This window comes from Salmo salar, chromosome ssa03, assembly GCF_905237065.1.
Source record: "Salmo salar chromosome ssa03, Ssal_v3.1, whole genome shotgun sequence".
NCBI classification, from domain to species: Eukaryota; Metazoa; Chordata; class Actinopteri; order Salmoniformes; family Salmonidae; genus Salmo; species Salmo salar.
This window is the reverse complement of record NC_059444.1, coordinates 68,901,762-68,915,009: the sequence shown is the minus strand read 5'-3', so window position 1 is coordinate 68,915,009 and position 13,248 is coordinate 68,901,762. Positions and strand designations below refer to the sequence as shown.

Sequence of the window (13,248 nt, the reverse complement as noted above, 5' to 3'; positions counted from 1 at the left end):
GACAGACAGACAGACAGACAGACAGACAGACAGACAGACAGACAGACAGACAGACAGACAGACAGACAGACAGACAGACAGACAGTCTGGTGGCCATGCAGCCGCCTGCATCAGGAGCCTTTAGCAAACAGACAGACAGACAGACAGACAGACAGACAGACAGACAGACAGACAGACAGACAGACAGACAGACAGACAGACAGACAGACAGACAGACAGACAGACAGACAGACAGACAGACAGACAGACAGACAGACAGACAGACAGACATGCAGTCTGGTGGCCATGCAGCCGCCTGACAGAGTCAGACACTAACTGGAAAGCTGTTTGGTGACATGATTAACATCATGCTATGCTGCGCTGAACCGCAATCAGAGGTCATACAGCATCTAAGCAGACTGTTTTGTCTGCATTTGTATCATTACATGTTTGTCCAATGTTCTGTGGTTGCCCCAACAAAGGTGGAGACAGTGCAAACAAGCCACTTGGTTTGGATCTTCCAGCAAGACAATAACCCCAAGCACACATCAAAATCCACAAAGAAATGAATTGGCCACAAAATCAATATTTTGTAATGGCCATCTCAGTCTCCAGACTCGAAACCCATTGAAAACCTGTGGTTTAAATTCAAGAGGGCAGTCCATAAGCGCAGACAAGGGTTATTAAGGATCCAAATGAATTATGTATGGAGGAATGGTCTAAGATCCCTCCCAATGTGTTCTCCAACTCATAAAAGGCTCAGTGCCGTTATCCTCGCAAGGTGAGGAATTGAAAGTATTAAAAACAGGGGTGTCAATAATTTTGACGCCTAACTTTTTGAGAAAAAATATATTACTTGTTAGACAAAATATTTTGTTTAAAAGCAATTGTATTAGTATAAAATAATATCATAAAAAATGTAGCATACAATATAGCTCAGTATTTGAATTATTTATTTTATACTGTAATTTTTGCTCATCTTTATCAAGGGGGTCAATAATTTCGAATCTGACTGTATATGAACATACCGTAATGTAGTTTTAGTTAGGTGTTTTTTTTATACTCAAGAGGTAGCCCATACTGTACTAGAAGACAAGGCATAGAGAGATATGACAGGCAGAAAACACACTAGCCCAGGGTTAGAGGTTAGGGTTGGAGAGTCACTGAGCCATTAGCTGTGTGTCAGCTATGGGATTCCAGTGTTGTACCTGGGCCTGTGCTCCGTTGATCATCAGGTAGTAGAGCTTGCTGAGGATGCTCTGCTGCAACTGGTCCCAGGAGATGGAGCGGTCCTCCCTCATCAGGAACGGAGGTCCAAACCTGAGGAGCAGATGGGAACACATGATGACAATTCAGTCAGAAGAGAGAGGATCTTAGACAGTTATCAATGGGATACGTGAAGTGAACTGATCAAAAAACGTAATTTCAATGATGAGCATGTTTGTGGTCAACTAACATTTCATTAACCCAAATGTTTAATCAATGTACAGTGAGTGAAAGAATAGAATACAGTACACATCCTGCATTCACTTCTAACACTGTCATATAGGCAGAACCACACTAGCCCTGCTTAGGTCGCTGGTTTCTTACTAGTCTTCAGGCCCCCTTCACCTATCGTCACGGATGACGCTACACCTATATAATCATCATTATACCAGAGCTCTCATTACACTGTATCTATATGAGACACACAGAGATAATTATACATTATAACAATAGCACAGGCATGGCCCTACATCAGAGCTGAAGGATCACTTGATGCCTTCATTAAACGGCACCTCAGATTGAGGCCATGTCTCTGTCATAAACTCCTCATCTCTAACTGGGAGAGGCTGTGGCTCACACACATAATTGAGAGATAACACCACGGTGAGGATTCGTCACAGGGTTAATCAGGTTGCATCTCAATGATCTATCAAATTAAGATGAAATGTTTTCCTCAGTGTACGTCGATCTGGCAGGTAACAAGACCCAGAGCTGAATATTTTGTGAATATTTCGCAAATATTTCTCTGGCCTTCACTACAACATTTTGCTTGATTAGGTCTATGTGAAAGTGCACGAAACCCTATCAAAATGTATTTCTCATCTGACTCTTAAAGTAAAATATTTATTCTGTTTTTATTCAATACTCATCATAGTTTCATGAAGGGTTGTCCCATTAACTCATGGAAAACATGTAGATACTCAAGGTACATTAAGTTATCGCAAACACTGTTCAACATTGTTACCATTATTGTCATTGTCCTCCATTCAACATACTGTACTTTCCACGGATTGTTCTGTAATTGCAGACCCACATTCCATGGTCACTATGAGCAACAGCTGCAACAACCAGGGAATAAAGAGAGACAACACAAAAAAAGCTTTAATTTTCTGTGCTTTGAGGTGTTTGTTCCTTTATTTCCAGGACTTGGTATGCTGTTCAGATCATCGGCCCATAGTCTTGTCAAGCCCTCTCTCTATGGCGGGCCCTGGTGCACATTACTACCCCTCTCTCTTCACCTGAGAATGATGCAAGATTGGAAGTATGTTAAATTGGCTTACAGACGTGTCCATGTTCATCCCACAATGATCCCCACACAGTTTATGGTGCCTCCGAGGCACCGTTTTAGCAGTAGCCTTGTAAAGTCTTGAGCTACTACAGCAGTCTTGTGAGTTGTCTCTGAAGCACCGTTGTGCTTTATTTGTCTTAATGTACACAGAGAAGACAGCAAGGAACATATTGTCCACTGGGCTGCTGGTGGGCATCACTCAGACTGATGGATTTAAGATGTGAGTGTTGATCGTCAGATGATCGCTCTGATAGTTTTGTGTGGGATCATCCATCTAGAACAAAGGCAGCTGTGAGGACTAGTGCATGGCCAAGCCTGCCAACGTCAACACCAAGGCAGTAGAATGGAGCGTAGCTGGGGTAGTGGTGCGATAACAATCCAAAGACATACTACAGAAATACACAGAATTAGCTCCATTGAGACAGACTTTTTCAGAGGACAATTTCACAAATATTTTCTGAAGAAATGAATCGTCATGATAACTAACCCCTGATTAACTAAGAGTATCACACACAGCTTTAAGAGGGTGCATAAATTATAAAGACTACACAGGTCAAAATTGAATGATTTGGGTTCATCTCAGGGCAAGAGCCTAAAACAGACCCCAACCAGCTAGCACATAATGTTCTGAGAACCATATGTTTCTTAAAGCTTGGCGAGGGCCAGGTTGTTCTATGGTTATTTTGTATACAACCTTCCCACAACTTTCTGGGAAAGGTACAGGATTGTTGCCTGGCTTTGGAACATTCTCAGCACATTTAAGGAACCTGACAAAACTTTATTTTCTTGGTATTTCATTACGTTAACAGAACGTTTCCTAAAAGTTCAAACATGTTTACATTTAATTTCAATTTTGGTAATGTTCTACTGTAGGAACATTATCCAACTGGTTTGACATTGGGAATATTCTCAAATAGTTCAGAGAACGTTAAAAAACTAAGTACTTCAGCATAACGTTTCACCATGGTTCTATCTGAAGTCATGTTCTCTAATTGTTCCAAGAATGTTAAGAAACAATGTTCTTCTGTGGGAATTTCAGTACTTTAGCGTAACGTTTCCTACAGGTTTCATCATGGTTCTATTTAAAGTCATGTTCTCACATTTTTCAGAGGGAGGGTTACGAAAACGTTCCATAAAAACCACAAGAAAACGTTAGTAATGTGAAGAGAACTTTTTAAGAACGTTATTTAAAAACATATACATTCTGTTCTCAGCATTAACAAAACTCTATCCTCTATCTTGTTAAGTATGTTCAGGTGCTTTGGCCGCGCCCACTAATTGGCCACACCTGATCATAATGAGTGCTTGTTTCATATGAAATTGGGTATGTTTGAATAGACTAAAATTAACCGTTTTTATTTTGTATGCATAAAAAAACATGGCATGTTAGCATTGCATACGGACAAAAAGCATTGCAAACATTGCATACGGACAAAAAGCTTATTTCTCTCAAATTTTGTGAACACATTTGTTTACATCCCTTTTAGTGAACATTTATCCTTTTCTAAAAGAATCCATTCGCCTGACAGGTGTGGCATATCAAGAAGCTGATTAAACAGCATGATCATTACACAGCTGCACAAAGGCCACTCTAAAATGCGCAATTGTGTCACACAACACAATGCCACAGATGTCTCAAGCTTTGAGAGAGTGTGCAATTGGCATGCTGACTGCAGGAATGTCCACCAGAGTTGTTGCCAGAGAATTGAATGTTCATTTCTCTACCATAAGCCACCTCCAACATCGTTTTAGAGAATTTGACAGTATGTCCAACCAGCCTCACAACCACAGACCATGTGTAACCACGCCAGACCAGGACCTCCACATCCAGCTTCTTCACCTGTGGGATTGTCTGTGAACAGCCACCCAGACAGCTGAAGAAACTGAGGAGTATTTCTGAAAGTTTGAAAGGAAGTTATTCAAAAACCTCAAAATAACATAGGATTTCTGTTCTCAGAGCGTTAATAAAACCTCCCAGGAAAACATTCAAGGAACCAGAGTAAAAAATTCTCAGAACCTCCCTGCAACCTAAAAATAAACGTTCCCAGAACAGGCGAAATGTTCCCTTCTGTTCTCAGAACGTTGAAAAAACATTCCTTTTTACCAGTTACAAAACGTATGGCTTTGTCCCCACAACCATTGTGAAACCAAAAACATACGTTCACTAACCCACAACTTCCAAGGAACCACATTTTCTAGCTGCGCAGTCTTTGGAATGAATTGCAAAAATAATGCAGAGCTCATATCTCTTAATAATAATTTCACGCTTATGGCAGAGTCAGATTTATTTTCATCTGTCAGACCAAAACAAATGAGAAAGTTATTTGATCCAAAAAACATCTGATAAGATCATCCAATGGAGACTATGAAATGTGTCAGAATTCCCACTGATCCGCATCGCATCTCTCTCCTCAACAGGCAGTTTGTCTGCGTGGAAATAAGACTCAGCATCAATATGGGTCACATTATGATTTGTTTGTCCTGTTCCACACTGTGCATAATGATAGGATCACTAGGAAAGAAACATCTAAGCAAATGCAAAATACATAAAATCAATATGGGTGAGGTGGCCTGCTACAAACAGGACTGGATTTCAGACTATAATGTCTAGCAATCTGGCTTTGAACGATCTCAGTGAGGAACTCACATCTAAAGCATGCCGTGTCCAGAGAAGATATGGATTAGACAGCAACTCTTAGCTCTTTTACTCAGTTATATGGAATTATTTTAAGAAGGTCATACCAAGGATAATTTAGCTATTTGATTTAGAATTTTATTTGGCCCTACTGCTATTAGCCCATACAAACACTTTGAATAACAGATTCACTACTTGGAACGACAGATAGTGCCCACATTCGGAAATGTCTGCCCCTACATTTTTGATAGGTATTTAACCCCTTATTTTTGGCACTAAACAGTCTCCATATATACTGTAATTCCATAATTTGTTTCAACTGGTACCGGGAGACTTTCAGACGACTCTTGTTGTGGGCAACTGACACGCACGTGAGAGTCTCAGCTTTCGAAAGAGGGGTCATATTAGTGTGTAGACCACCAAACTGCTCAGACGCTACAGACAGAAGTTGTCAAATGGGCTGTACCGACTTCAGATGACTTCCAAGACACGTGTAGGGGTCGTAGAGCAGAACGGACAACACCATCGTGTTCGTGAAAGTCTCATGTTTTGTTCGGACACTACAGACAATTTTGTGAGAAGACCGATTTTCGCTCTAGAGCTGTTACCTTTCACTGCAGATGTGGAAGTGCGACACCGGCGGATGCGGTGGATTGAGACGCATCCAATGCAAAATGACTGATATCTCTAGTTTAAACTAAATTTTTATTATACTAATTACATTCATCAAGAAGATCTTGGAGTTGATGTTTAAACAAAGCAATGACACTGAAATGGACATTTCACACTGTGCTTGTTAGAGGAATGTACCTGCAAAACCTATTCCCTGTAGAACAATAAGAGAAAGACAAAGAATACAATCTCCACATGTCATTTTCTCGGCACACAAATATCTTCACCCTTCACCTGATGAGACAGAGACAGGTCTGAGCCCAATTGTGCACACACTGGTTGAATCAACATTGTTTGCTACCTGTAATATCGTATAGCTTTGGAATCGTGACATTACGTACTTTAGATGAAAATAGGCACGTTTCTCGACATATTCACTGACTCTGAGAAGGGATTGCGTGACGATTAGCTTAGCGACCGTGTGACACAGCATGACAACGTGAACGCGAATGGTCGACAATCTGCTGGGTGGGGCGATATATGTTCCTTCATTCATTGGATTCCTATCTCCTTTCTTTCATATCTCTGGCAACGGCACCATGCAATGCACCCTGGATTAAAGAGGCAGACAAATAGGAAAAATGGGCTAGACCCTCTGTTAAATAAAAAAATTCTCGAGGTATGAATATTGCAAAAATATAACCATTTACATAGAAGTTCTTATCCAGAGCGACTTACAGTAGTGAATGCATACATTTCATGCATATTTTTTACTGTACTGGCCCCCCTGTGGGAATTGAACCCACAACCCTGATGTTGCACACACCAGGCTGGCATTGCAAACATCACGCTCTACCAACTTAGCCACAGGGAAGAACAATGGCTCATTTAAGAGAAGACATCCTCCCGAATTATGACATCGGCCAGTAATGAAATCTAACATGTATGATAGACGTTTTCACGATCTAAAAGTCCTATTCCAGTGTAGTGAGAGTGACTTTATCACAGTGCTTCGTCATACCGGACGGATTTCTGCCTGCTTGAACGCCAATAACTCAGATACACATGAAAACATGAAAGGACTGAGGGAATTGATAGAACATCACTCAGGGATGCACAAAAACAATATAACATTCAAAATGGGTGAACCTTTCCTTTAAATTGAAGTATTACACACGTTTTTATGTTTACAACTCTGGTTGAAATGAGATGAAAACAGTACTGGTTAATTACTTTTTTCAAATCCAATGTATTTTCCAAGTTGATTCCACATCACAATACATTGACAAATTGCGTTGAAACAACGTTGATTGGTTGGGAAGTTTGACATCTGACACCAGTGTGTGCCCAGTGGGAGGGTTAATCAGCAATGTTGAAGCATGGGAGAATGCTGAGAGACACTAAGCCTTCTGGATGGGATTGGATTTCTCATGGCCGACTCTGTGAGGTCTCCTGAGCGAGTATTGATCCCTCCCTGCTGTCGGGCTGGATGTCTGATGGATTACTCCATCGTGTCAGATGTCAAACTTCACAACCATTCAGTTGGAGACTTGCCTCTCAATTAGATTGACAAGAAACTCTCAGAGGCTGTGACTCATTGACTGTGGCTCATTCAACTGTCACATGAGATAGTAGAGGCCTTTCTGTGCTGTATATTTCCCCATCGACATTAAAGTTGTGAGGTCTTTTCCTGCTGGCCCAAAGTCTAATGAAAAGTCTATAAAATGAATCATGACCTTATGTTGTAACTGTAACTTTCTCTTTCACTTCTGAGTGACAGTATGAAGAGGTGAACAACACCAACCGCCCCTTAGACCCCAGAGTGTGTTTGAAACAGTCACCTAACCTGACAGCCTGCTGGGCATTCCAGGCGGCGTTGCACACCAGCAACAGGATCTTCACCGGCACACCATGGTTCAGGAACTCTGATGACAAAGTTCCGGATGGAGGTAACCTTTGACCTTCGGGCCCGGAGGAGTACGGCGAGGACGGCAGGCTGTGGTGGTACCCTGCAGGAGAGGAGGAAAGAGGGAGGAGACAAGAGAGGGCGGTGGGGAAGTGAAGGAAAGTTAAATATAAGACTTGGCGAGACATTCTATTTAGGGAGGAGCGAACCAGAAGCGAGAACAGATGGAGCTGGTGCTGTAGACTCTCCCAGCAGGAGGTCTTATCTGATGCAGCTTTTCACTCCTGGTGGGTGCCAGCACTTCTCACCAGCTAACTTCTCTTCCCTCACACTGTGGAGTGTGACTGAGCAAAAGCCTGCTGAAATTACAGCACTTACAGACGTGACATTAGCAGATGCTGTGTTACCAACCTACTAACCTCATCCCCAGGCTATTGCGCACAGCACATATAAGCCTGGGATATCAACCACTCAAAGTTGGCCTTAGTGGGAGTGACCATAGAATTATATGCAAGTAATTCTATGGCAAAGTATTTGTCATCATTTCATTTTAGCGAATCACATGTGCTTGTGGTGTGGTGTGCTTGTGGTGCTCTGTGCTTGTGGTGTACTAGCGTACGGGGAGGGTTAGGGGGAAGATGTTGTGGGAGATGATTGGTTGGTAGATTAGGTAGATTAAGCCAATGCCTATGTGCCTGGAGTTTCTCCCAGCTCTATGTTTTGGCCAAGTTTGACGCACTGGTCCACCAGACTCTACGCACATTTGTGTGGGAGTGTCTGGGAACGAGATTACCAACCTACAGTCAATACCAACCCATCAGGCGGCACTGGCTCCCAAAAATACTTGGTGATAAATCACATGGTAAATAGGACTGTAGACAGAAACGAGCAGCTATTGATTGGCCTGGCGACAGTGTTCTCCCAAAACCACAGCGTTGTATTAAACACCGCTGTTTACACCCATCCAGTTCACAATTAATCATCGCCAACGGTGAATGTCAAGCTTGAAGGCCCCAAAGCCGCCAAGATCCTGATTGTGCAAATATCCCACCATTCAATCCAGCCACACCACAGGATATAGGAGAGTGAAGGAATGCATGGAAACAAAGACCTATTCAATATCAATCAGACACTTCATGTAAACAGCTCTGATATGATATGATAGAGCCCTGACCCGAGAGTGAACATAATGAGGAAAAGTATTACTGCTCTTCATTTATTCATGTTCAACTAATGAAGCAGCTGATCAAACTCTCCTCAATCATGCTCTGCAATTTACATAAGTGTTGACCTCTGATCGCTGTGAGGATAATTTATGTAAAGAATCCCTTCTTTAACGACTGGTGAAACGTTCATAATTCAGCAGTAAAATGCAGAGGTCACCTCATGGACTGTCCCCACGTGATTGATGCTGGGAGGAGGTCTCTCATCGGTCATTAAATCAAAGTGTATTTCTTTATGTTTGGGCATCAGAAATGTATTGTTTCTAGACATCTCCCCCAAGGTCTTTTCACTGGTCTTTAAATTACAACCAGTTTCCTACCTTTAGGTTGATGTCAGCTTTTCAGAATGACGGATGGAGAGTGTCAAAATAGCCCACAGCAGATTCCTGTAGATACACAGAAACTTCAACTTGTACACACACGCATGCACACAAATGTAATTTAATATGCCTGTTGATTGTAGTCTCCTGTGATGAGTGATATGACTCTCTATAAGATCATGGAATAGTTGTGTATTCACTCTCCTGTAGTCTAGGGTTACGTCTGAGAAACACTTTAATTTTCAATTCCCTGACAGATGTGAAGGACAGGATGAGCCAGCCTGAACACTGTGAAAGCCAGTAATTAAACACCTCTGCCCCCAAAGAGATCCACTTCAATGACTGAATTAGCATGGTCAGGTACTGACTGGTTCCGAGAAAGCCGTGAAGCCCTATAGCGAAGACAGACACCAAACTGACCACATACCGAGACTGAGACGTCAGTGATTACTAGGGTGGTGGCGGTCATGAAATTTTGTCAGCTGGTGATTGTCAAGCAAATAACTTCCGGTCTCACGGAAATTGACCGTTAATAAACATAAACACATTCAGCATCTCCTGGCTTCCACACATAGCCTACAAGTCACTGATGCAGACCTTTGGAACATCTACATTTTAAAAAAGTCTAATAAATCCATAGCCAACACCATCACAATAAATCCATTATGTATTTTAGACAGGTCTAAAGAAACAGGATATGAAGAAAATGTAGTCTATTTCAGAAGAACAGAATACTCTGAGTTGTCCTTATGTTAGGTCCTGACCTGGCTATGCCAAATGGCTGTGGGCTACAATAGTTCATTTAACAGACAAGATCCGCTTAGAATTTCGTGGCATTATTTTATAGTATGAATAAAATCGAAAATATATTTTCTCTAAAGGATTTCTGAGGGAGTGCGCACATCCGGCTATTCTGTGTTGAGCGGTTAACAAAGAAACAGGTCTTCCTATATGCTTAATTTAGAGTTATTTATGCAACTTTAGTTGTGATCAAAACGTATAGAACAACATTTGTATTTTTAATACAAGGCTGCATGATGCCACTAATGATGATTTGAAAAAAGTCACATGAAAGGCATGAGCTCGGCTTTGTCATTTGCACAGGCTGTACACATTTAATCAAATCAAATGTTATTAGTCACATGCGCCGAATACAGTGAAATGCTTACTTACGAGCCCCTAACCAACGATGCAGTTTAAAAAAATACGGATAAGAATAAGAAATAAAAGTAACAAGTAATTAAAGAACAGCAGTAAAATAACAATAGCGAGACTATATACAGGGGGGTACCGGTACAGAGTCAATGTACATGTAGGTAGAGTTATTAAAGTGATGATAGATGATAATAACAGAGAGTAGCAGTGGTGTAAAAGAGGGGTTGGGGGAGCAATGCAAATAGTCTGGGTAGGCATTTGATTAGATGTTCAGGAGTCTTATGGCTTGGGGGTAGAAGCTGTTTAGAAGCCTCTTGGACCTAGACTTGGAGCTCCGGTACCGCTTGCCGTGTGGTAGCAGAGAGAACAGTCTAAGACTAGGGTGGCTGAAGTCTTTGACAATTTTTAGGGCCTTCCTCTGACACCGCCTGGTATAGAGGTCCTGGATGGCAGGAAGCTTGGCCCCGGTGATGTACTGGGCTGTACTCACTACCCTCTGTAGTGCCTTGCGGTCGGAGGCCGAGCAGTTGCCATACCATGCAGTGATGCAACCCGTCAGGATACTCTCGATGGTGCAGCTGTAGAACCTTTTGAGGATCTGAGGACCCATGCCAAATCTTTTCAGTCTCCTGAGGGGGAATAGGTTTTGTCGTGCCCTCTTCACGACTGTCTTGGTGTGCTTGGACCATGTTAGTTTGTTGGTGATGTGGACATCAAGGAACTTGAAGCTCCCAACCTGCTCCACTGCAGCCCCGCCGAGGAGAATGGGGGTGTGCTCGGTCCTCTTTTTCCTGTAGTCAACAATCATCTCCTTTGTCTTGATCACGTTGAGGGAGAGGTTGTTGTCCTGGCACCACACGGCCAGTTCTCTGACCTCCTCCCTATAGACTTTCTCTCATTCACAATTTGACAAGCACTTGATAATGCCTCATCCCCTTTCTGTGGCCGTAATTCCCCTAAAGAAATCCATGACTTTTGAGGCCAATGGCCGTTGTGCCACTGGGCTGAATATAATAATTATAATTCCCTTCTCCCAGCTGCGTGCTCTGAAACACCTCTCACTCTCATGGCTCTCTCAGATAGCTCAACTCTTATTAGCCAATGCCCGTCACGTGCTCTATCACATCCTGATCTGTTTCACCTGTCTTTGTGATTGTCTCCACCCCCCTCTAGGTGTCGCCCATCTTCCCCATTATCCCCTGTGTATTTATACCCGTGTTCTCTGTTTGTCTGTTGCCAGTTCGTCTTGTTTGTTCAAGTCAACCAGCGTTTTATGTCTCAGCTCCTGCTTTTCCCCGTCTCTCTTTTCGCACCCTCCTGGTTTTGACCCTTGCCTGTCCTGATTCCGAGCCCGCCTGCCTGACCACTCTGCCTTGACCACTCTGCCTGCCCCTGACCCTGAGCCTGCTTGCCGACCTGTACCTTTGCCCCCCTCTGGATTACCGACCTCTGCCTTACCCTGACCCTGAGCCTGCCTGCCGCCCGGTACCGTTGCCCCACCTCTGGTTTACTATCCATGCCTGCCTTGACCTGTCTATTACCTGCCCCCATTGGTATATTAAACTATTGTTTATTTGACGTGGTCTCCATCTGGGTCTTACCTTCATACTTGATAGTGATCGGATCTTTCTCACAAGCTACAAGTGAAGACAGACACATCAGGGACGCAACTGTGCTTCCTTATCCAATTCCGACTCGCACATCGAAAATATTAGAAGAACTGTCCACATTTACTTTTCGAGTAGGCCTAATGAACAGCAAAAGCACTAACTTATGTCAATCTACTACCCCCATAATACAAAAGTTGACCGATTCTATTCTGTGCGAGAAATAAATATTCCAAACATAGTCTGGGACAGTTGTGGAATGCAATAGATCCCAAATTAATACAACCACTAGCATCCCAAAACATTTTTTAAGCATTGAAGCTGACGCAACCGATCAGACCGTTTAGCTTAAAATGTTGATAAACCTTTAGGCTATTTCTTCACATTATAAGCGCAGTAATGAGCACACGGCAGTAGGCTATACGTGCGAATGTTCCAAAATGCAATCAATTAGCGGAAAAACACCATTCTCAAAAGTGTGATTATGCATGTAATGCTTTTATTATAAAGGTGAATTTTTATGGTGAAAATGATCTTCCCCAAACTTGAAACTCACGTACAGTATAGCCAGTTAGGCTCTACACCCATTGTAAAGAGGATTAATGTGCTTAATTTTAATAAGTTATTTTGACACTTTAGTTCTGATACAAACCGAATCAAAAAATATATGCCTATGGACTAAGCTACATGAGGTGCAAGACTATGACTTGAAAAAGTAAAAAAAAAAAGGCACGAGCTGTTTCTTGCCTTACTGCACAGCTGGGCATCATTCCCAAGTGGTAATATATTATTCACAAGTGATAGGCTAATATTGTTACCCATCAGACTGTTCATGATTTAATTTTGTCTTTACATATACTAAATAATATGTGTGAAATTTGTTTTGATTTAGAATGGACCATTATCATGCACCGGTCTCAAAACAGGGGCAGGGGGAAAAATACATGTCATCTATGCACTTAAATAACGAATGGAGGACACTTTTACCGTAGTTAATTTTCATGCCAGCTAGGTAGGCTATACTCCTGTTGTAAAGAGAAGAAATGTGCTTAATATTAGGAAAGTTGCTAAATAAATATAGTAGGCCTAGCCTATAGAAAGCTGATGGGATCCTCCTCTTTTTAAGAGGCCATCACTCTGTTTTACCATGCAATTGCATAGCCTGAAGATATGTTGCGCAACATGAGCTCATGGCCTTTCATGAAGTGTTTGATTAGATTTTCGATTACATTTGCATTGATGTCAGAGTGATTAGAG

General features: G+C 42.1%; 1 protein-coding gene across 1 annotated transcript in view; it reads right to left on the bottom strand.

Moving 5' to 3' along the window:
• LOC106601383 (ubiquitin carboxyl-terminal hydrolase 43) overlaps positions 1-13,248 on the bottom strand; it is a 93,310-nt gene that overhangs the window by 18,205 nt on the left and 61,857 nt on the right. The window contains exons 7-8 of the mRNA XM_045715187.1: positions 7,627-7,789; positions 1,188-1,299 (exon numbers count right to left, since the gene is read on the bottom strand). Coding sequence (XP_045571143.1) covers positions 1,188-1,299; positions 7,627-7,789 — 275 coding nt within the window. The remainder of the gene's footprint in view (positions 1-1,187; positions 1,300-7,626; positions 7,790-13,248) is intronic.